The following is a 25,773-nucleotide window of genomic DNA, read 5'->3' as shown; positions in this document are numbered from 1 at the left end:
TTGGAGAAAATTTCAATTGTGACGAGAAAAGAAAATGTTTCCAAATGAATCAATATTTATCAGAATAGATGAAAATAAGTGCAAAGCAAAGTGATGAAATGAGAAGAAAAAGTAAATAAAATTGTCTCAAGGCTGAATGTTGAGTCCAAGAAAAAAATGTAATAATAACCTGAATGATTATATTACATGGTAAATGCTGATGATAGTAACCTTTAGGCGTTGATTCATCATTGAACTTGAAGTCATTTTTCAGTGACAGTAACTTTTTGTCCAAAGAGCAGAGAATGAAAATGTAAAAAGAAAAGACGGAAAATGAAAAGTTGAAAATTGAATGAATATTAATGAGTAGAAATGGGAAAAGCAAAGAAAAAAAAGTTGCCAAGTTACGAATATTATTTGATAGTTTTAGTTTATTACTTTGTTGCAATTTAACAGTTGATGAATGGAATCAAATGTAAGCTTTAAAAAGGCAAATCTGATTAAAAAATGGTTCAGCTTGTAAAGTTTGTTCAATTGAATGATTAAAATCACTTGCAATAAAAGTTTAACCATTTTTTGTTTATTACCTCACGACGAGCATACAAAATGATTTATCGTTTAATCGTGAATAATTAACAATATCAAGTTTGCACAGTTTCACATTAATTGATAACATTTGCCGTAAATGAGATTCATTTTTTTCGAAAAAACATTTTCTCATTTGAATATGAAAATCAATGAACATTTCAATCGAAAAATGAGTTTTTCTCTTTCGTTTTACAAAAAAATTTTCTTCTTTTAAGACTTTTGCATTGATGCGTTTGAGACGGAAAAGCCGATGGAGTAAAAGCTGGAAAATGAACAGAAAAGTTGAAAAGGAAGAAAAGAGTTTTGATGAATTTTGCTAATTTCTAGTTTAAACTCATGATCAAGATCCATGAAAACGGCAAAAAAAGTAAATTCAAAAGTAACTCAATTAACGGGTTGATTCATTTTTCGCTTTTTTTCCTCATTTCTTGCTTTTATAATTTAAGCATGAAAAAAACTCAGCCAATTTAAAAAGTAAATAATTGGATTGATGTTGGTTTTAAGCTTGGTGATACAGTTCAATGGTAAAATGATTGCTTCTCAAGTTTCAGAGAATAACATGAGAGAGAAAAGTTGAACCTTAAATCCAGCAAAACCTGTATTAACCATTGTCATTTAATATCAAAACCCACATGAAAATGTTGTTTTTTCTTCTCTTCTCTTTTTTTTTCTTTACTGAATTTTCAGTTGATGATTTTAGGTTTGAAATAATTGCAATCAAGTTGAGACTCGTAAAGCATGGTAAATCATCAGGTATAAACCTGATCAGTATGAAAAAGAGGCTGGAAAAAAGGTATCAACGATAAACAATGAAATTGATACATGAATAAGGGTGAAAAAAGTTAATCTTGTTCAACAAAATTCTCAACATTCTCGCCAATTCATGATGTTGAATATGATAATGGTGAGAAAGGAGAGGAAAAAAGGGAAAGCATCACCTAATTCATTCAACGTGCCACAAGATTTATGATTAGCACGCTTCTTTTTTCCTCACCTTCACCACTCATTTTACCCTCTCAATGTTTATCATAATCATAATGATAATCAAAAAGTCAGTTTCAATGAAAGAATGAGATTAAAGTTGATTGAAGGTGAAAACATTTTTCTTTCCATTTTCAACATTTTCTTTTCAAATTTGTTTATGCATTTGTGGTTGAACAAACAACATGGGAAGATGCAAAGGTAAAGGCTGTCAAATGAGGTAAAGCAGGTAAATAAGATGCATAAACAGGTAAAAATACAAAGATGATGTTCTTGGCTGGATATCATTGATAAATGGAGAAACCACTTGAGTCTTATCGGGAAAGAGAGTCAGGTTAGGTGAGGAACAAAATGAAGAACCAGTTTTTTTTACTATCAACTTTTTTTCTTCTCTTCTTTTCTCTCAGTTTAATATCATTTCCATTGGCTTCTCCCTCACAGCTTCCGGCAATGATGCTCTTTTCTCACCCCTAATGTGCTTTTCCACCCTGCAACTGTGACCCACCTACAAGAGAGACTTCAAGTCGCTTGACAAAAGCTCAAGGCAAGCCAAGCGTTTACTGTACAATATCACAGCAGTTGAAACATCTTTACTTGTTTTAACCAGAAAATGAAACGAAACTGAAAAGATGAGAAAAAAAAGCTTCACTTGTTTCTCCAATTGTCTCAGTCTGCCTTTTTTCGCCTCTTATTCACTTTACTCTTTAACATTGCCATAATCATCATTTCATCATTATCATTCTTCGTGAGAGTCAGAAATTACTAGAAAACGGTTACCAACAGAATCATGTCAACCATGCAAATACAATTGTACATGCAAGACTCAGTGGTATGTCTATCATGTTAACCCTCATGTTGCACTGATTGTCACTCATCAGGATGAAAATTTTACTGACAAGAGATTCAACAATGGAACAAAGGGAAAAGCTTCAAATTTTATATCAAGTTAATGAATTTTGTGAAACTTGACTAAGAAATAGTTGAAATGGGAAAAGCAAAAATTTCAATTCTTATTCAACTTTACCACCTTGACTCTCTACATCAACACTTTTCAACTCTAATCATTAACTTTAACTGATCGATAACCAGAATAGAAATGCAAAGATTCATGATCAATCAATAGTCCAGTCAAGTCTCCAGTTGATTGATTCCGGACAATACATCATTAAAGGATTACCAACTTCCCTGGTAAAAGCAACTGGTACAAATTTTTGTCTCCAAGTTTAACCTTCATTTCTGTAAAGTTAGGTTCGACCCGGTCATCGTGAGGCTTGTCAAACTCTCGCAAGAATAGAAATTTCGATCTGATTTTAAGAAAGTCATATTCTACTCATTAAAAGCTTTCGACGAATCTTGAGCCAAAATTGATTTTGTCCTTTTCCTCATTTGAAAAAATCGATTTTCTTTTAAATGACAACACAAATCTGATCATTTTTCTGGTAAAGTCATGAATACTTGGAATTGCAAATGATTTAATGAAAGATCATTTTTCTCAAAATTTTTGCAGAAGAAATTGAAAATTAAATTGTCGAATGGCTCAATTACTGAAATTGAATTTTCCATGAATAATGTAATGAGAATGAATTTAAGTTGAAAAATGTATGCAAAGCAAAAGTTAATGTAATGAGCAAAAGTTTGCCAAATAACCAGATAAGATGATAAACATTTTTGACACAAATCAAGGTTCAGGGGTTCATTTCGCGTAATGTAAACATTGCTCATTAGACGATGTAATGAGACTTCTGTTGATCATCATAATCATCATTAAAAGTAAATCCTGATAATGAATATTGACTTTTCTTCTTCATCTTAACCAAGTTATAAGTAAAGTACATAAACACAAGCATGTATAAGAGCACATAAGATGAATAGATTGATAGCAACATTCAACATTCTGCCCCTCGGGTCACAATCGCAACAAGTTGACCCGTGTTGTTTATCCTCATCATTATTCTTCATCTTTTCCCATCTTTTCCATCTTCTTCATCTTCTTCTTTAAACGCAATTTTTCAGCACAACACAACGTTCAATCATTCGTTTTTTCTTCTGCCCATTGACACATTGTAAGCTTGTTTCATTATAATAATAATTGACTGATAACGTCTTTTTCAACGTCTTTTAATTAAGATTCAAACTTGGAGAAACAAACAAAAATGAAAGCAAAAAAGTCTTCATTTCAGCGCATAAATCATGTTGTCAAATTGATGCTTTTTGATGATGCTTTCAGCAAATAAGCAATTGAAGCAATTTATTTTTTTTCAACCAAAAAAATGAATCACATTGAGCATGCATTTTGAAATCATTTTTTCTTCAAATTGGAGTAAAGTAAAAAAGCGAGAAAAAAGTCAAAAAGAAAAGGTAAAAACAGATTGTTCAAGTATCGATATACAGGTTGGGTAACAGCTTACAGAGTTTAATGGTTAACACTATCATTATCATTGGGTTAACATAAGGATGCAAGGACAAAGTGATGAGGATAAGAATGAAAAGTGATGGGTTAAGACTGGCAATTTGTATTAATGATAACATGGAATCATTTTTGGTAAAGATATTTCTTCCACTTCTTCATCTTATTCATCATCATTTGTTTGAGTGGTTTTTGTGGTCAAGTTACAATCATTGAAGGTGCGTTTCAAATCATTACGAGCAAAGTGAAGATGAAAATTTATTGAAACTGTTTTTTGTTTGAAACTCGATTAATTTATTCACTTGTGACATTCACCTGGACAGTTGCAAAAATGCATTTTGTTGAACAAATTTTTGACTTTTGATTCAATTTCAATGGATCAAGAAATGTTTGACAATTTGAATAAAGAATCATTTTGATGAGTTTAACGTCTTTGATGATAAAGTTGAAGTGAAAAGTCAAAGACTTTTAGCAATTATAAAAAGTTAATTTCAGTTGTTTCATTTAAATCTAATTTCTCACTTTACGGATGTCAATCATTTTCTTGAAATCACTTGGATAAGCTGTAAAACAAGCTAAAAATAAACTTTTTCATTCTTGAAAATCATTGACGAAGGTATCAAATAATCAGAGAATCAAGAAAAGGTGGAAATTTACATTGATCAAGTGTTCAGTGTTGAGGAATGGAAACAAGGCAAGGAATAGAAAATATTGAGTTGGAAGAAAAAAAATGTAAAGCAAAAGGTTGGGTAAATTGGGCAAGGCTTTTGTGCTCATTGTAAATCAATGGTGAGAGATTAAAGACAGGTAAAGATGAAATGGAAAGGCAGGAAAAGTGAGAAAAAAAAGCAAAGTAAAGTTGTGCAAACACACCATCAATTAACAGTTAACCTGTAATCAAATTGTTAATTGGTTGAATAACCTTAATTGTAGCCCTAATGAGTGAGTAGAGCAAGTTGCAGGCAGTTTCAAGATTCATTTTTGTTCTGTGAGTTTTGTTAACAAGTGATTATTAACAGTGAAAACAGATTGAAAATGCTGTGACTGTGAGTAAAGGAAAAGTAAAGGCAAAAATAGGAACCAAATAAGGTAACAATTTTTGTTGCATCAATATTTTGCTTCCAATGGAAACTGTAATAATGACTTGGATAATAGCAACACATAATGATAACATCTTATTACAAGTTCAATTATCTACTCAACTTGGCCAAGTGTAGTTAACTCGATAATCAATTGAATCGAGTGTTGTTCACACAATACATGATTATACATGATAATCATCTTGTTTGGAGACAAAAAAGTGGTTATTATACTGTTAGTTGATATCGTCGAGTTGGCATGTAATTAAATTGCAATATCGAAGGAAAAAAAAGTTTAATTTCCAATTTTCTCGTCATTTCCTAGCAATCAAAAGAAGTCATCTGAATATGAACTTTTTTCTGGTTTAGAGGTTTTTTTTGTCAATTTAATAGACTTGAGCGTCTTTGAAGGAATCACCAATTTGGAGTCAATTTCATTTTTCATTTAATTCCTAGTTATGAGTTTTTCAGTTTTACTTTTTCTGGCTCATTCTTTTTGCTTCAATTCTGGGAAGATTAATTTTGCGTCTTTGCTCTTTTTCCCAGCAAATCTCTGATTCATGATTTTGCTTTGTTTTCCTTTGCATTCAAAGCAAGCACTTAAATATCACTTGAGCAACTTCCTCTGGGGAAATCAACATGAGACTGATTCAATTTACAGCCAATGTAATCAAGGTGCTCAGTTCTCTACCTTTAACCCAATATCCATTCAACTCATTTAGTTGATTCCAACAGACTGACCATTTGCGCATCACTCTTCATCAGACCATCAGACCCTTTATCAGACATTAATGTTATCCAAAAATAAATGAAAATGAAAAAGCATCAAATGTGTGTCAATTTGATTTAACCAATTAACTGCAAGTTAATTAAAGTTAGCAAAGCGCAAACATGATTAAAATTGAAATGCAACAAGTTGTGTGTTTAATGAGTGAAAAAAGTTTTTGAAACCAGAAACAGAAAAGTCGCACAAAATGAATAAACTTCAATATTGGATTAAAAAAGCGCATCAAAAATGAAATTCAGGATAAAACTGGTGGCCACTTTAATCAAGTTGACCAACAGTTGGAAATTAAGGTTCAACAGAATCAAATGAAATAATCAATTATCATGGGCAAAGGTAAAGTGCGCATAAAGAGATTTATCAATTTTGCCGTTTAAACAAGTGACTCAAGTGTGATTGAATATTGATTGATAAAAAAGTAGAATAAACAAATTCCAAAGTAAATCAATTGGCTAATGTTTTGATGATAGAAAAAGCTTTTATCAGTCATTTATTTCACTCCCAATGGTAAATATTGAATAACTTTATCATTATTTTCACTTATTGTTCCACTTTTTTGAGTTTCAACATTTTGTCAACTTGCATTAGTAAATAGTTAATGGATTGAAAAAACAAGAGTAAAACTGGGAAAAGGCAAAGTTTTGAAAATCGTTCAACTTCACATGAGTTTCATGTAGTCGTCTTAACAATTGAGATTCTCGTATGTAATGCATGCACAATTGATACAGTTTGACTTCATTTGTTTTCACACTTTTCAACCTAATTTATGGCACACCAGAGTCAGATTTGGTGAAAATATTTTTTTCAAGATAATGTGAAAACCAAGTTAAATCTCTCGAGATTCTAGTGTTTTTTTGGGCTATTTTTTCACCATCATCATCACCTGAACAGAATGGAAACAAAACTCATCTTTAAAACTGTTTTTTGTTCCTTTCATTCTGTACTTTGTTTATTCCAGAGGTTTTTTTACTCAAATTCAAGAATGGTTGAGGCGAAAGCTCAACATTTTAACCAATCAAGAAGGCAACTTATTGTTACATCTTAACTGAATAAAGTTGAAATGTTCATGAGAATTAAGAGAAACATTAAAACCACTTTACCTTTTTACCTTTATCCCTGGATGGAACCATTTCCAAGCATCAATTTCAATGGTTCAACCTTTTGTCTTTTTTTTCTTCTTCTTCTTCTTCACCATTCAAACAAGCTAAAGACTCAATTTTGTTGAGTAAATGTTACAAAATGTTGAGAAAATAGAAAAAAATTTTTCTCTGTTAACTTTTCGCTTTCAATTACAACTTTGAAAACGATAATTGGCTAATAACAAGAGCAAAAGTAGAAAAGATATTTTCATCATTATCATCAGAATCATCATGAAACGTTTCAACCTTTTCCTTTTACTCGTTAAAGATTAAATTTTGAACCTTCTGTGAGTTGAAAGAAAAAGATGAAAAAGGATGAAGAAAAGGATTGTTATTGAAGTAAAAAAAGAGTTGGAAAAGTTGGAGAAATTGTGGAAAATCGGAAAGACAAATACATTATCAGAAAGTGAAATGCGAAAACTGTAATCGCCTTAAGCCAATTTATAAGAAAAGTAATAATATAAACATTAAAAAGTTTGAATTGAAAGATTGAGAGTAAATATTGGAATGGAAAGAAAAGGTGAAATAAGACAAAGTTTAAAGGTTGAATGAGTTCATGTCAACTTTGAGAGGGAAAAGTTTAGATAATTAGATTGATATATTGAAACAGGAAACGATAATGGATGTAAAAAAGAAGGTGATGGATTCAATAAACTACGAGTTTCCATGAAAAGAACCAAAAATAACAGTAACATTCAGTTCTTTTCATTTTCGTCATTTTCGACCTTCTTTGTGATTCTTTTTCTGATCACTTTCTGATCATTCGAGACTTGAAACTTTTGCCCTTTTTTGTTGCAACTACTTTTGTTTTATTTTTGTGTCTCAACTATCGTTGAATGTCAATCTTGGCTCCAATTAATGGTTCTGTGAAAAGCTTGAAAACTAAACAGAAAGCTCATCAATCAATTCAATCAAGTATCGAATGATTTACGGTTATTTCAGGGGAAAGCCAATGTTTGGATAAACAGAGTTTGGAAGAAAAAGAAGAAAAATTCTCAACTTTTGATAAACGAGAATCGAAATCATTCAGAAACTCGTTCGAGTTTGAAAATTTTGTGGTTCTATTTTAGAATTGCAGAATTTCCATGTTGACATAAGAAAATTTCAAAGCGATTCATGAACATTCTAACGATTGACATTGTTTTCTTTTCACTCGACTCGAGTTATCTCATGAATAATTGGATGATAATGATGAATGGAATGAAAAGTTGCACCTAATTATAGAATTGAATAATGATTTCAATATCAAGAGAAAAAAATGTTCTTCTTTATTCTCAGCTTAATGATCATGTAATGATTTTGATTTTTTGATAATCAATTAACGGCAGTGAGAGTAGAAAAAATTGAGTCAATTTTCCTGTCAACAAGAAATTCCATCAAGAGATTTTTTTCTCTCTCTTTTTCCTTTGCTAATATTACTTCATGAGTAAATATTGAATGAATGTTGAACATGAGATAATGAATAATGCAAATGATAATTATGCTCACAAACTGGACAGACTAATTAAACAGTCAATGTTTATCCTTGGCTAATTAAACTCTCAATTTGGATAATGTTCAGTGTTTCATTGAGACAAAAGTTAACAAAACATGATTCAATTTGAAAGATGAACGAGATAAAAGGAGAAATGAAGAAAAGGTTAACTTGGTTTCTTTACATTCATGTAATTCAACTTTAATCGAACGGAAAAGTTGATGCCTTGCCTTTAATCATTTAGTATTAAATACTAATCATGCTAATAAGGATAATGATAATTACTTGCACAGGAATGAAAAGCCTCAAGGCTGAGGGTTAAACAAATTGCAAGAGATGAAAAGAATTGAAATGTTCAAAATTCATGGAGAAAATTGCACCAAAATTATCATGTAATTGACAATAGATGAAACTCATTGGCAATGTTTTGCAAAAAGTTCAATAGAATAGTGAAACTTCAGAATTTGTTTTTTTTTGTAAAATTGCAAAAAACTTGGAATGGCAATTGAAGAGAAATGAAAACTTCAGTGTTGGGTGAAGGTTGCTTTTCAGTTTCAATTGATTAAACTCATGGTGATGAATTTCATGGATAAAGAGTAAAGTTGATTGTAAATTAGCTTGTTATCAAGGATTAATTGAGTGAAGAGATTTTACCGAGAAATGAGGATAAAAGGAAATATTGTTGATCTTTTGCCTTAGAATCTTGTTTGTTGATACGATTTTGGAGATTTAAACTTTTGAAATTTTTTTCATCAAATAATCTTTTAGTAAAAATAATTGGCTCAATTGTGATTTTGTTTGAAGAAAATATTGAAACGAATAATGAACTTTTTTTGGATTCGCCACCTTTGATAGTGTTGGGCTTCACCCTCAACTTGTTGGGAAACAAGTTTAAAGATGTTTGCTTGAAAAATGATCTTTGGTTACATGGAACCGGTACAAGAATTGAAGTCATGTTAAATTGATGCATTTAATGAGAAATGATTAAGTGAATGAATAAGGTGAATATGAATTTTTCTTGTTTTTACTCGGCACTGAATTTTTTTCTTCAACTATTTCTTCTCTTTATGAATAGACTTTTGGATGAAAGTTGAATGAAATTGATTTGAGAAGTGAGGTAAGGTAATGAATGTTTCCAAATGGAACAAGGTGAAAGATTAAAAGGAAAAGAATTGAAATTGAGAAACTCATAAACACTCTGCTCATAGTGTAATAAATGAATGATGAGATTACGGTGAAAAAAGGTTGGAAATGTAGAGAAGTCTTCAAATTAATCAAGACTAATTTTTCTTGTACTAATCATTCATTTATTAATTTAATTATCTTGAAAAACAGGTTGTCGCAAGTAAATAAAAGGCCAAATTGAAGGGAAATGTCAACAATATTGAAACTCGAAAAGTTACAGAAAAAAACAGGAACCAAGAAAATTAATCGATTCTAACACGTTTTACAATGTTAGTTAACGTGTATGACTGATTAAGTTATCGAACTCAAGTGGGCAAAAATTTCATTCCTTTCAATCATTTTAAATCAAATCAAATCAAAATTTTAGTCATAAAATGAACTTTTTTCCAACGACTCAATTCTTGGTCTTTTCTTGTCGGTTAATCTTATCAGTATTGGAAAATTTGTTTACGCGTTCTCATTTCATTTCACTTCAACTTGTCTGTCAGAGGTGAAAATGTGCGCTAGCATCAAATCAACTTTAGTCATCGCTTATGATCACCGCTTGCTGGTGCAATCAGATGAAGTGATCCAACATTTTCAACTTTCATTCAAAGATTCAAGGTTAGGTTAGGTTAGATAACGCTTGTTTTCAATTTTGACAATTTCTTGTTACAATCATGATGCAAAATAAGCCAATGACTATTGCCTTTAATCAGTAGAAGGAAAAAGTAAAATTGAAATCAGTCGTAGTTTTAGTTTGAATCTAGTTTGATAAAAATCAAGTTTAAGCCTTTGCAAATTATGTTCAACAATATTTTCAACGCGATCACAGAATTGTTCAGTTGAACTTTGGATAACCTCAAGGCAAATCTGCAGACTCGGAAAGTGAAAAAATTTCTTGCATTTGCAATACTTCGCTATTCAAAATGAGAAGATTCAAATTTTTCAAACTTTCCTCTTCTCTTTCCACACTTTTCATGTTTTGATTTGCCATATTCAAGATGATCAACAACAAAAGTTTACTGTTGATACAATTTTTACCTCGCTTCTTCTTACCGCCTGTCTCAAATGTAAATCTCATTATATTCAAGTTGATCATGAATCTGTCAAAATTGGCTTCATTTTCATCTTCATCATAACTTTCCTTCTTGCTTCCTATCACTCACTTTACCCATTCCTATTACAGCTTAATAAAATATTCTGATTGATAGAAAGCAAAGTTATGTCACTGTTATTTGTGGGTAAAAATAACAAGATAACACTTAATTCATTCACCAAGAGCGAGAGAGAGTCAGTGAGTGATGCTGATACATCAACAAGGGATTCTTATCACTCCCAGTTAGCATGTTCATTCATCAGTTAATACTCGACTCTTAACATGTGAAAATCTATATTATTACATCTTTTCATCATCAACATCATCCTCATGATTCGCTAAAACATTCAATGGTCCAATAGCGTAAAGTTATCAATTTATTCTCAAACCATTTTTCCCTGAACTAAGGAAATATCTTACAATAATGATGATAATTCTGCATAATATATAGCAGTAGGGACAAGATTGATGTCTACTGAACAAAAATGTTTATTCAAACTTTTACTTTATTCCCAATAGAAGCATGATTACCATCTTTTGTTGTTGGAAAATTATCCTTTTCTTCTTCTTCGAACAGTTCTAATCAAACATTCAACTTTACCATTAATTTGCAATATTAATATTTGAATGCAGCAAAAATGTTGATCAGTCAAACATTATTAACGCTTACGAGAAACGAGAAAAAAAACATTTCTTTTTCCATCAAATAATCTCAATAGTTTAGATACTTCAGTTATTCCTTTCAATTCCATGGTTCAACTCTATCCTTAATCCATGTCTCATGTTGAATCGACAAACAGGGGAATTACTCATTTGATGATGAGAAGAGAAGAAAGGAAAGAAAACTTGTTCTAATATTTGCTTTGTTTCTGTTAGTCAATTTTGATTCCCTCAAGTAGTTACATTTACATTGGCAAAAGCAATTCTTGATGAATATCGAAATGAGTCTCGAAAATATTGCACCAAATGTAAGAAAAATTCAATTTTCCATGTAAATGTCCACTTCAATTAACAGTAAAATTTGTTGGAAAAGCAGAAATCATTAGCAGCTCACAATGATTAGCAAATGGACTTAACAGCATTCAACAGTTAGATTTTCAATCGATACTTTTAGCTGGAAAAGGTAAAAGTCTCTTGCAACAGATTAAGCGATTATCTGAAGCCATTTATTTGCATTTTAGCGACAGAAACTAAACTCTTTGCAGCGGCAAAAGAGACTCTTGTTTACTCTTGTCATTTAGCGACAGGAAATTTCATTTTGCGCTTTACATAACTCAAAGTTTTGTTTGTTTTTCTCATTGAGTTATGATTTTTTTTGTTGATACCATTTTTGGGTTCACTTTTGTTATCACAAACCCAACTGATTAGAGCTAAAAAGATGAAGCAATTAGATTAAATCAGTACAAATTGAAAATGATCAATCATTTTCTTCTCTCCTTGCTTCAAAGCTATTTCCTGATGAATCAAGATGGCAATTGATAAAATGCATTAGTAGACAATTGATAACACTAGTCTTTAATTTATCTTTGATGGCGACAATTTTTTGTATAACTTTGCATAAGCATTTACAATTATCAATTATCAACTGATTACTAGCTTTTAAAGCAAGCTAAAAGTGAGATTAAATTAAAGGTAAAATGGTCAACTATCCATGGCAATAGTGATAAGACAATCTTGTTCACTGGTTCATTGTAATGGTTAAACAAATGTGAACCAATTCTGGTTTAATTGATAATTTGAATTAGTTGAAGTAAAGCGTCTTACCTTGCAAGGTTAAACTACAGATGACAAGAAGAGTCCAAAAAGTGGTTATTAATGTCATCATGGTGACAATTAAAGATGATTCAGTTCTTGTTGATTGTTGATTAGGGGAAAATGTTGAATCCAAAGTAAACTTAATTACCTAAAAGGATAGAAACGATGAAATCACAGTTAATCCAGAATCAATTGTTTGCTCATTCATTGGGTTCTGATTCATGTCATGTTTGCACATAAATTAATTTGTTTCACGTAAAAAATTGATGATTATTACGATGATGATGATGAAGTTATTGAAGTGATTGAAGGTAAAACTTAGAGTGAGATTAATAGATTACTTTAATCCAAATTGATTGGTTTTCAATGAGATGATAAACATTATCAACAGGTGTATTTGGCTGCTTCACTTTTGGTTAAACTGATCACTTTATTGGGTCAAAGGACACAATATTTGGTTATTAATAGGTAATTGAGAAAAGACGTTATTCATTGTTTACATTCATTCTTATCTCTCTTCCTGTTGATGATAATTTTCATTCAATTTCATGATCAAGATGGGCTCACATCAGCTTAATCCATTGTTAAATAATCACTATAACTGTGAGCTTTAGAGACACGTTGTTGCCAAAAGAGGATCAACTTTACTACTAAACTCTTGAAGCTCAAGACAAAATCAACTTTTCTCTTTCCTCTGTAGATGGCGCTTTACTTTTACCCAGCGACATCTAGCGAACTTTTTTCTCTCTAAAAGCTCTTTTATTCAAATTACTTTTTCGGTTCATTAATATAAAAATGAACAAAAGAATCGATTTTTCTTTCTGTTTACAATTTCAAGATTTTCATGTTCGAAGTTTCAACTGAAACTAATGAACAAGTTTGAGATTTTTTCAGTTATTCACACAAAGGTTAGACTTAAAGTCGAAATGGTTTCGAGTTGAAGCTTGAAATGATCTTGAATGATTTTCTGGTTACCACTTTAGTCTTTATCGAAGTAATTGTTTTATTTGATCAGTAAATTGTAAATGATGGAATTTATCGTTAATCGCAATTCACCTTCGACCCTTTTATTTCAATAATTTGATGAAATTTCTCATCAATAATCAAGTTGAAATGGATGAAGTAAAATCAAGGTTGAATAATGTTACCTTTGATTGGTTTGGAATGGCCTAAAATGGTTACAAGTGTTTAAAGCCCCATAAATACAATCTTTATTAATTTGATTCTAATTTTGTAAATTGAATTTCAAATTAAATTAATTTTTCCATTTCAATTTGCTCATCACTTCCCCTGCATCTTTGCAAAGTGTAATTGGAAAAGTATTACAAGCCAAACCTTTACCATTAAGATTCCCTCAAATGTATTATATTATTAATTTTATTATTATTTGATCGTTACAGGTTTTCCAATTAATGTTTTCCCTCACTATTAATAACCTCGAGGGCAAAGAAAAGTTGAGATAATTTGCAACAGAATTCAAGTTTAAATGATGAACAATTAACAGCATTAGTAACAGTTACCTAACTGTTGCAATGAAAATTTAAATCTGAAATGCGAGTTAAGAAGCAAGAAATCATGTAAATCTTTCAACTGTTTACCGGTGTTTAACTACTCAGTTCATTCATTGAATTACAAGCAAACAAGTTATCAATGTTATTCCGATTATCTAAAGTTCAACAATTTTGGTAAAATTCTCGAAGAACTTACGATAATATGAAAACTCGTATTTTCGGCTAATTTTCACAGCAATGGAATTGACGAATCAAGAGTTCCGATTTTGGTGAAATTTTCAGATGAAAATTGAAAACAAGATTCCAAACAGATTTTGCATGTCGATTCTAATCTTTTGTTGATGCAAACTTATTCTTGATTCGTGTTGGTATAGCTGTTGACATAGATTAACATTAATCATCACCAGAATGATAAAACCTTTCCTGCTCTAATACTGTTTCAGTTTGAATATTGTTTCACCTTTACCATGTCATGCAGAGATAAACAAAGTAAATTATTGATAAACATTTCCAAGTAATTATAATTAACTTTGATACTATCAAAAAAGGTCTAATTAATTATTTACATTAAAATGATGATTGAATCAATTGATATTTACCTTACTTTAGCAATGGAGCGAATAAGAGATGAGAATAATCAAAGTAATATTAATTAAAATCTTATCCAGATTAATGCCACAGTAAACAATTCGTGATTCAACAGAAAAGATATTAATTTCAAGTTGGTTCTCAATTACCAACCAATGATGATGATAAGAAGTAAATGAAGCAAAAGCTAAAAACTAATCATAAACACGAAGTTCAAATGAGAGTCAAAAAAGCAATCACAACTTTAATTTGGACCAGTTCAAGTTCAGGGGGAATCTCAGCATAAACAAATGAAAAACTTATCTAAACATATTGAATGAACAATAGCTGTCAATGATTGTCAATGTTGGTGTAAATGGCAATACAATTGAGAATTAAAAATAGCTGAAACGTTTAAAATTAGAATCAAATTGTGTTCACTCATCAGCAGCGTCAAAATATTGACTCGATCAACAATCAACTTTGATTCAATTGATAACGCTAACAAGTGCTAAATGCCAAACAACTAGAATTGAATTGCTCACAAAAGGCTTTCCAAAAGTTCCAAAAGTTTCATCTCTTGTTACACTAACAATGCAAAATAAAGCTAATAATGTTTGCTCAACTTTAATACAAACAGGTTAAACTTGAAGGTAAAAACTCTGAAGTCTTTTGAGCGCTCATAAAGGTTAATCCAAGAGGAAGAAACAATAACTCTGATGACCAGAGATGAACATTTAAGATCAAATCAAGAGTAAGTGGTCTCTAATTAGCCTTGATTAATACAGTGAAAACGGGAAACAGGACACAAGGCAAGTTGAAGGAACACGTAAAACGTTATTTTCATCTCTTCCCTCATCATCAACATCAACATCATTATCATTATCATCGGTGAGTCAAAGCTCGTGCACAAGTCCATTAAGCTCGTATTTCCCCAACTTCAACCTTTACTTTCATCCCTGGTTAACCAGAGTAGAGATAAAATTGCCATCCAAATGATATTTTCCTTTATTCTTGCCCTTCTTCTTCTTCTTCTTCTTCTTCTTCTGTTTAACTCACTGTTTAATTGTTATGAGTTATTAGATTGTCAACAGGGAGAAGAGAACAGTCGAGAGAAGACAGATTAATTTTAATTGTGTAATTGAAGGAAATGATGATAATGATGATGACAATGAGAGATATAATCACCTTCCCTGTAATTCATTATTGTATTCATTTTCATTACATTAGCCTTGCAATAAAGTGAGTTACATTTTTTGCCAACATTTTTTTACTCCAACAATAATCATGGCAAATGGTACAATTAGACTCATTTTTTCCCCTCACATTTAAATAAAGCAACAATATTTTATCCAGTTGTTAATCGCTATGCAATATTAATACTCAATTAAAAATCATTTGGAATGCAAATGAAATTACCTTTGAAACATTTGCTCACAACTTCAAATTGATCATCATTAAAGTAAATATAATCATAATTATGATCAAATCAATATTTATATTCAGCGCTTGTTAACTTTGAAATATCAACATTTGATGATCAGGTTCAACTCAAGGTCAACATTTAGCTCGTTGATTTAATGAATGTGCAAAATGTCAAGATTTCTGCATGAATCTTGTTTAAGATAGAAATGCCAATTCCCAAAATCGATCTCACTTTTAGATATTGCAAGTCAAAAATTCTTTCATCAAACTCTTTACTCGAAAGCCAAAGTTTTACATATACTCGTAATGCAACAATAAACCATCAACCTGAATAACCAAAAGAGTTTTTCCTCAAACTCGATAGTTTAAAATACAGACTCTGCTTTTGCCCCAATCATGCCTTTCATGACATTGTTCTGGTGTATTGATCAAGTAAAGTCTTACACAGCACAGGCAATGTTTCCAAAGCAGTAAGACAGTCTTCCTTTTCTTCATCAGCCTTGAAACGCTTTCGGTTCATTTTAACATACCAGTTGGTAAGGTTTTCAATGAATCCGACTAATTTAGGTACAACCGTATAAAGCCGGTAAGCTTTCATTTCTTGTTTCACAAAGATTAAACTTTTTGTAAATGATAAGATCCAGTGATCCATTGGATTAACCGGCTTTGATAACCCACTTTCAAACCAGCAATCAATACTTCTTTCACTCGTCGTAAAGGCTGCAGGCAAGTTCACCGAAAAATGACTTCTTCGAAAAACCGATTATTAGAATAAGAAGTTTAAGGAAAAAGAAGCGATTATCGATGGAATACAAATTTAAACTGAGAAATATTCATTGAATATTAGTCTAAATAATAGTTTCTTAAAGCACATTGTGATAACATTATATCTATTTATATTGGTTAATATGGAATTAGAAAAAATTATGACAACAAAAAACAAACCTTGTTTTGTTCACCAACATCACCTTTATATAGTTGATAAAATAGTTAACCAAATCGATGGAATTAAATATTATTGTTTCTGTGATTTCCGTATTGATGGATGTAGATCAAGAATAATTGTGAATGAAAACAGTGATGGTCTTACAATGACACAAAAAAAGGACCATTCTCTTCATGTCAATTCAGAGACAAAGATAACTCAACTAAGATTGAATATGGAAATGCGTCAACATATCAAAGAAAAGCCATTGGAATCAATTAAAACAGTTTATGATAATATTGTTATCAAAACATTAGATGGAAAAACACAAAATGAAAGGGAAATCATTGCTCAAGATTTACCTGAATATGTGTCAATGAGGACAACAATAAGACAATTTAAAGCAAAACTTACTCCAGTTGAACAAAATGATAGAATTAATATCAACATTGATGGTGAATATGGCAAAACGATTGGAGGTGAAAAATTCTTGTTATTCCAAATTGGTTCAACTGATAAAATTATAGCATTTGCAAGTGAAACTAATTTAAGGAAATTATGTGAAGCTGAGAAGGTTTTTATGGATGGAACTTTTCGTGTTGTTGCTCGTCAATTCCATCAACTTTACACCATTCATGCTATGGTTGAAAATATTATGTGTCCTTTAGTTTATGTACTAATGCCTGATCGAAGGAAAGCAACATATATTAGAGTTTTCAGGCAATTGAAAGATGAAGCTGAAAAAATTGGCACTAACTTTGATCCATCCACCTTCCAATTAGACTTTGAAAAGGCTACATTTCACGCTATCAAAACTGAATTTCCAACAGCAAATATCAAAGGTTGTAATTTTCATTATACTCAAGCTATATGGAGACGCTTAAATAAGCTTGGTTTATCATCGTATTATAATAATTCATCAATTAGACCATTAATGAGGAAAATAATGTCGTTATCTCTGGTTCCAGAAAATGAAGTTTTATCTGAATTTCAGAAATTGAAAAGCAGTTCATTTGATGAACCATTGCAATCGCTACTCAACAGATTCTACCAATATTTTGAAAGAGTTTGGCTAAATGGAAAGTACAATGTAAATGAATGGAATCATTATGGTTCATTTTGTCTTCGAACAACAAATCATCTTGAAGGCTTTCATCGTAAACTCAACGAATTGATCAAAACAAAACATCCAAACATCTTTACACTCATCGACTTCATCAAAAAAGAGCAACAAAAAACAGAAATAAATATTTTACTTGCTCATTGTGGTCATCGTATCAATCCAATGAAAAGGAAACAAATAGTTTTCAAACAGAAATTGGTTAAGCTAACACATGAGCTTGAGACAGGCAAAATTAACTTAAATCATTATTTAGAAAAAATAGCAATGGGTCTTGATGAACCAATGAATGTAATTGATAATTTTAGTGACTCGGATGATTGAGGAACTTGATTATATTTCTATAAGAAGACAAATAAAATTAACCAATATAATTAAGGTAATAAACGATTACTCCTTTCGATATCAATGTTGTTATACGATATACTCATATTGACCATCGATTGTTGCTTTTAAGCTTTGCTTTCTAGCAAACCTGCTTTCGGTGAACTGATTTTCGGTGAACTTGCCTACAACCGTCGTAAAGCTTGACCATCTTTCTTGGAGGGAATGATAATATCGTCGACAGATTCTCTGTGTAAATCGAATGATTTACACCGGAAAGTTCTTCCAATTCAGCAGTAGAACCAACGACAATAATTTCAGACCCATCATCGTTGGTCCAAAGCGGAATAGGAGTACCCCAATATCTATTTCTAGAAACAGCCCAATCACGAGTATCTTTCAACCAATTGGCTAATCTACCTTCTTTAACAAAATCTGGGACCCAATAGGTTTCCTGATTATTTTTTAATAAATTACTTGTCATTTGTTCAACTCGGATAAACCACGAAGGAACTGCACGGTAGATCAGAGGAGTATCTGATCGCCAACAGAATGGATAACTGTGCTTAGTTGTACCAGATTGCACCAACCGTTTCCTTTCTTTAAGAAGCTTAATGATGTTTTTATCGGCATCTTTAACATGTTGTCCAAGAAAATCGTTTACCGGTTCAACAAACAGACCACTATTATCCACAGGACATACCATTGGCCCTTCTTTGGTTCAAGGTTCCTCCACTCCAGAATACTTCCTCCCTTCAGAATAATTCCATAGTTCAAGCAAATTCTATAATCGTCTTCCCCGAAATAAGGTGATTGATGAACGATACCAGTACCACTTTCACTAGTAACATATCCATCACAAAGCACTCTGAAAGCTCCTTCCGATTTTCTTGAAGCGAAATAAGGAAAAAGCGGTTCATATTTTTTACCTTCCAAGGTTTTACCTTTGAACTTTTCTAATATTTTATAGTCATAAGGTTTCTTTATATTGCATGCAAATCATTATCGATAGTTAATTGTTGCTTAAACTCTTCCATCGTGCCAAATCAAACTACCATAAACTAATAGATCACATTGTGTGTGTCTCACTGTAGCTGTAAATGTTTCAGTGTATTGATATCATCGGTTTTTAGTGACATTTTTAGCAACTACGATTTTCAATCTTGTAACTCTTTTAAGCAAAATGTTGAACAAAAGTATGCATTTCTTTATTGCTTGATTAGTTGATTCAATGTTGGTATCCTTTTGGTTGACATGACTTACTGTTGATGTTTGATGAAATTGAAAGAAAATTTCATTTAGTCATTTCTGCAATCTCATGCATTTGAAGCAAAAAAGTTGGTCAATCATGAAATTTTCTTTTTCTCTTCTTCTTTTTGCTTCTCAATGAAATTTGAGGTAAATTCTGACAACTAGAGAAAGCAAATTGCAATCAAAATTGAATCCAAAAGTAAATGGTCAACATTTGTAATGGAGTTTATCAATGTTTTGTCTTTTCAATCGTCTCAAAGTTTGAAATGATTTCCAGATGAAATATGAAGTTTGAGTGAATCGAAAGAAATGGACAAGAAACAAAAGAAGTAAAAATTAGCAATCGAAGCAATTTCGCCCTTTTCTCCATCAATTTAAACTTTTGAAGCAGAACAAAATGGTCTCAATGTTGAGTCAAAAGAGAGTCAGTCCAATCTTTCAAATTTAATAAAATGATATTCACGATTCATTGAGGACAATCAATCACTGAACATAGAAGGGCACAAACCAATTCAATAATAAAAAGTTTCTTCACCAAACTAATTTGAAAGTCGCCCATGTTTGTTCACTGCTCACTGTTTAATCTTGACTAATCAACTTGTTCATCCATATTCAGTTTCATTCAAATGCATAAATATTGTGTTTCATCATTTTTTGTCGCTCCTTTCCTCAGCCTCATCTTGAACAATATTATGAGCAACATTTTCCTGTCTTCAATTTATCTCTTCCAACAGTCATTCCAAGTCAAGGTTTTGCTCACTTTTCATCACAATCTTGCTATTTCAACCCTCACCATCATAATGTTCATCTTCCTTTACCAGTTTCAATTGATAGCCATTTTTTTGTTCCCCAATCATGTCTTCTCATCAGTTATTTAAACATTCATTTTTCTTCTCTCATTCATTCATTTCTTTTGCTCTTCCAGTTGTCTTTTCACTTGTTTGTGTGTTGCTTTCAAATCTCACTTTGCATGTCGCCTACGGTTTACAGCTAATCAACTTGTCAAATTAAAAATTTTGAGCAACTTTTCAACAAACTCAAACTCATGTTGCTCGTCCTTTGACTCGGTATGATAGTTCATAATAGTTTCATCTTCATTAACTTTCTTCAAGTGCGTGCTTTTTCATCGACATCAACTTGATGAAATGAAGGAAAAGTAATGAAACTTTTTTTTCTCAAAAGAGGCTCAGGACTGTTGTGCATCTAATTGGTTGGACATGAAAAGTATATTTTGTTTGTAAAATTTGAGCAAAAAATAGGTTTTTATCCAATGCAATTGGTTCCAGTCAAATTGCAGTTATAATGATGTCAACTCACCTTGGTGTAAGTAAAAGTAAACAAGAAAAATTGTCAACCAAAAGGCAAGGTCCAACTGTTGCGCCATTAGCAAATCTTGTTCCCAGAAGTGAAAGGATAATCAATTGGATGAGATCGAGTGATTTACGGTGAAAAAGGATTAGAACATGAAAACTGTGTACTCTTTAAACGTATAAACCAGCTGAAGACGAGCAGATGAAAAGACACAAAACACTGAATAATTGGAAAACTGGGAATTTTCTTGAGATAATCAACTTTAGATGGAAAAATAATTAGCAAATTGTCGCTAACCAAAGCTAAGGGAAGGTTGATGAAGATAATCACTGGTAAAATCCAATTGTGATTCAATTCTTTTTACGATTTTCCCACAAACACAACCGAATTGACAAGTTGTCAACAGTAATGAGTATTAAATCACAATAATCCAGAATGAAATAGATTTATAAAATTCTGATGAAAATGAGTAGACATTTCGTTTCAATTGTTGTTGCACAAAAAAATGATTTAATTGGAAGGATTTTGAATGGCGATTAATATTCCAAACTGTTTGGTACAAAATGGTCAAGAGTCAAGTTCAAGTTGAATCAACTGAACATGAAGTGAAATGAAACTTGAATCAACTGAACAGATGGCGCTTCTTTGCTGGTCTTGACATCTGTCGGTGGAAAAAGTCTCCAATTTCATTGAACGGACGATTTACTTTCAGTTATTAAACTCAAATCTCTGGGATTGATCCATTAAAACCTTGAGTGCTATTTAAATAAACTTTTAAAGTCGTAACTCGATTAGCTGGACAAATTTCAATGTCAAAACTCTGAACATACAACAATGAGCAAGGCACGCATCTAAGCATTTATGAGCAAAACGAACCTGACTTCAAGATTCAATTAAATTCTGAAAAACTTCCATTAGCTTTACTTTGATTGCTCGGCATGTCTGATATCGTATGTCTCATAAACTCTACATTTGACTGTAACTTGAGAATATTTTCAGTCTTAAAAAAATTGGCACATGAATTACCCTGAACGCGTCGAGAGGTGTCAAATACATAACAGTGTTCAACATCTTTGGAGCAATTTTTGTTTTCCACCGCTATGAGAATCCTATGACCGAATGGAACGTTTGGTATTCATTAGAGTGGTTAATCATCTGCTAATTTCAGTATTTTTCCGAATCATTGATTCGATCAAGATGCTTAATTTCGTTTCGAGCCACTTTCGATGGTTTGATTGAGCTTGATTTATGGAATATAAACTTATTTTCGTCTCGAAGATGCAACTCAAAAGAAAAACAATTTTGTCCATAATTTCACAGAAGCTTTCTTTCAGCTGCAGAATTGTTCTCTCATCTTTCCTATTGTTTGGCCTAATCACAAGATAATAGTTATGATGGCGATGATTTAGATGAAAAGATGATGTATAATAATTTTGATGGGAAATGTGAATGGAGGCAGAAATGAAGGCTCAAATTAGATTTAATCAAGTTTACTTGACTTGATTTAATTTGATGAGAGGCTTTTAAAAGGCGAGAAAAGCTTGTATTATTAGATAATGTTAGTCATTTAAGTGCCAATAAAGTAACATTAAAGTGAAAGTCGATCAGAGTTGGCAACAGAAAAAAAAGTCGAGAAAAAGTCTGATGATAATGAAGATGGTGATGATGATAATAAAGCAAAGGATGAGGAGAAGTATAAAGACATTGATGAAAAAGTCCCTCGAGGACAAAAACTCATAAATGTCACAAGAAAAATATGTATTGCTATAGTGAAACAATGTCTATGTAACAAAATTTTTCTTGCACCAAATTCCTTTCATCCAATTTCGAGGCACTTTATTGCATTAATATTTCTATTTTTATCAGATTATATTCATACATTTAGCATAATGTTGTATCATCGGAATGCGAAAATTGTTCTTTCATATTTTTTCAGTTATTGCAGTTCCAGTCTTTCACAATTAAAACCTCGAACCTGTTTCAAATGCGCCTTCAATTAGTTGTTGGACTTTGTCTAGTTCATTCCCTTTAAGGTAAAAAGTGTTTAATCTTTTACTGTGCAAAAAACATTTTCGAATACAAAGCTCTTGTTAGAAATATCTAATTTTTATACATTCAAACAATTGACAAGAACAAACTCGAATATCAAAGAACGAAAATTTTGAACAAAGAGCAAAGAGCAAAATTGCTATGAATAGATATTTGTATTTGATTAATAAATGCAAAGTTGAACAATTAGATTCAATCGATAGATTTGAACTTAAAGAGCAATGGACAAAAATTAGTTGGCATAAAGTTTTGATAAAATGTTGTAAGTAGATGTAAATTTCAAGAATTTATCCGTTTGATCGAAAATGCTTAATGTTTAAAACTGATTGACTTTAGCATTGCATTTCTGATCTAAAAGGGTCAATAGAAGAAACAGAAATGACCCGAATCGAATCGATTTTCAAGCTTTGAAACTTCACTTTGAACATTAAACATGATGGAAAAGATAAAAACATGAAATGAAAACTTGGAGAAAGTCCAGATGAATACAACAGACAACTATCGAGACATTTTCTTCATCTTGTTCATCTAAACTTATATTGCATTCAAGAGAGAAGATGATTCTGGTGGCAGAAGAAGAAAGATTCAGCTTACATGGATATAGTGATGGTCAACAGTCAAAAAACAGAACAAGATGAAAATCACATTTTTCTCGTCTGTTTTGTTTTTCTTTTCGCATTCTTCTTGCTCACTTTCTTCCCTTCATCTTTCAACTTTTATTAATTCGATAAATCGCGAGTTCTTGAAGAGGTTATTTGTGGCTGGAAAAGGTAAATTACATTACATGGAGAAAAGAATAAAAACCATAAAAAGAGAAAAAATAATCACTGTTGTTTGATTTCGTGTAGAGTAATGATTATTAGGTTATGGGCTGAAGAACTGAAGATGATGGTTGACCAGAACACAAATGATAATGATGATTATGATGATAAAGTTAACATGAACGAAGATAATGTGCAACAAGATGTTTAAAGAAAAGTTTTTCAAGTGTGATTCAGGTGTAATCTTGGAGTTGCATGATGTATAAAGGAATGAGAAAAGTGTATTAAATGATGGAAAATGAATGGAGAAGCAAAGTATGGATATAAACATTGAATGTTTACCGTGAAATATTGTACTTTTTTTATTGTTGTTATTGCCTTTTCTGAATAAACTTATTTTCTCAATTTGTTTTTCGGCCATTTTCAGCTACGATTTTTGGTTGGCTCACTTCTTATCTGATGATATTTTATTATTCAAGTTTCTATTTGAGGTTCGATTGTTGGAGGAAAAGCATGAGAGGAAAATGGATAAAATATTGTTGTATATTGGCTAATGATGAGACCATGATGATGATGACCAGAAGCTAGGAAATGCAAAATTGCATTTGCTGATAAATTCATGTCTCTTATCATTAACGGTCAGTCAAATGTGGAATATGAAAAGTTGATGTTGTTGGCTAGTGAATGAAAAACATCAATAAAATATTAAAAGTTGATCGATATTGGAGAAAGGTTCGAAAAGAAAATAAAAACTTGTTTTATCATCAGTTAGAAATGCTATAAAATTGAGCAACTGCGATTGAGGCAAAATTGATCTTTGATCAAGATTAAACTTCGATTTTTATGCTTGTTCATTAAGCTTACAGTAAACTTCGGCTTTAGACGCTTTAACCAAATGTAAACTTTGCAAATCTCATGAATTGACGGTCGATTATTATTGTACCTTTTGCAGAGTTTCATTTCATCGCTTTGCAAGCTACAAGTTATTAGTGTTGTTAATAATAGTCGCCATTCCATCGATTCATTGTGATATTATTCTGAAAAGGAAGGGTCTTTTGATCATAAACTCAAAGAGAATTGAAATCTTAATGTTTAAGCGCAATACATGCAAATGTTGATCTTTGGATAAATTTTGATTAAACGGAATCGCAATGAAGAAGATATGGATTATTTTACAGTTATAAGTTGAGCTCAGTTACAGATCAGTTGCAAACTAACCGAAAATGCAGAGCCTTGTCGTTGACAATTGGGGTACACCGATGGCTTGGAAATGTAAGAAGATGCATCACTTCGTATTTGATTATCGAGTTATTAAATGAGTTGTTATCCAATATTGCAATGGAAATCGGATTTTCGCTCAATGATTGTATTTTCAACTTGATTGTTGAAATATTTAGCCATTGATTTGCAAATTTCTTGGCCAGTTAATGACTTAGTTTATATAAAATGCAAAAATATCATTTAAATCTGAAAAATTGACACTAATTCTCTCTTAATGAATCTCTCTATTTCTCTGTCTAATTGAGCAATTTCATCGCTGATCAATATGAAAATTTCAAAATACTTTTCGTTTCTAATTACTCAATCAATGGATGTAAAGAGACGATGCTAATTGTTTTTATTCAGGCACAAATGTTACCAATCTAAATGTGCTATGCTAGCTATCCTTGTCCAGATTTATTTAACGGTTGCAAAGGATTAGAATCTTCATTCCCTTTGACAGAGAAAAACAGTTTAAAATAGACACAATGAAATCATATTTTAATCGGACAACTTTTATTCGCATCCTTTGTGTCTTTGGCTTTTCAATGCAACTCTACTGTTTGACTGGTGAATTTATTCAGTTCAAGGTTCGCAATAACATCGCCTATGAATATCCTTTGATGAATGAACTGCCCGATATCGATATTGTAATACCAATGGCTGCGGCTATCAACCTCACCTCATTGTATGCACGTCGTGCTGATGAAATGCAGTACATGTGTATGGGAATCGCCGGGAATGTGAGTATAACAATCGATGTGGATAATTTTGAGGAAATTTGTGGCAAAAAGTTGAAAGAAATTCCCATTTTTTCGTC

General features: G+C 31.5%; 1 protein-coding gene across 3 annotated transcripts in view; it reads right to left on the bottom strand.

Annotated features, from left to right (window-relative positions):
* LOC107360395 (latrophilin Cirl) overlaps positions 1 to 21,675 on the bottom strand; it is a 65,060-nt gene extending 43,385 nt beyond the window's left edge. Inside the window, exons 1-2 of one of the 3 annotated variants that reach the window (XM_015927043.3) lie at positions 20,890 to 21,675; positions 12,459 to 12,597 (exon numbers count right to left, since the gene is read on the bottom strand). In XM_015927043.3, the coding sequence (XP_015782529.2) occupies positions 12,459 to 12,519 (61 nt within the window). In that variant the 5' untranslated portion in view covers positions 12,520 to 12,597; positions 20,890 to 21,675. Of the gene's footprint in view, positions 1 to 12,458; positions 13,102 to 20,889 lie in introns of those variants that run through there. The other 2 variants (XM_089267974.1, XM_089267972.1) reach the window with 2 other exon arrangements.
* Positions 21,676 to 25,773: the final 4,098 nt, after the last annotated feature.

The sequence above is a fragment of the Tetranychus urticae genome, chromosome 2 (assembly GCF_039701765.1).
Source record: "Tetranychus urticae isolate SD_2017Ah chromosome 2, NJAU_TeUrti_SD_1.0, whole genome shotgun sequence".
Classification (NCBI taxonomy): Eukaryota; Metazoa; Arthropoda; class Arachnida; order Trombidiformes; family Tetranychidae; genus Tetranychus; species Tetranychus urticae.
This window is presented reverse-complemented; position numbering and strand designations above follow the sequence as displayed.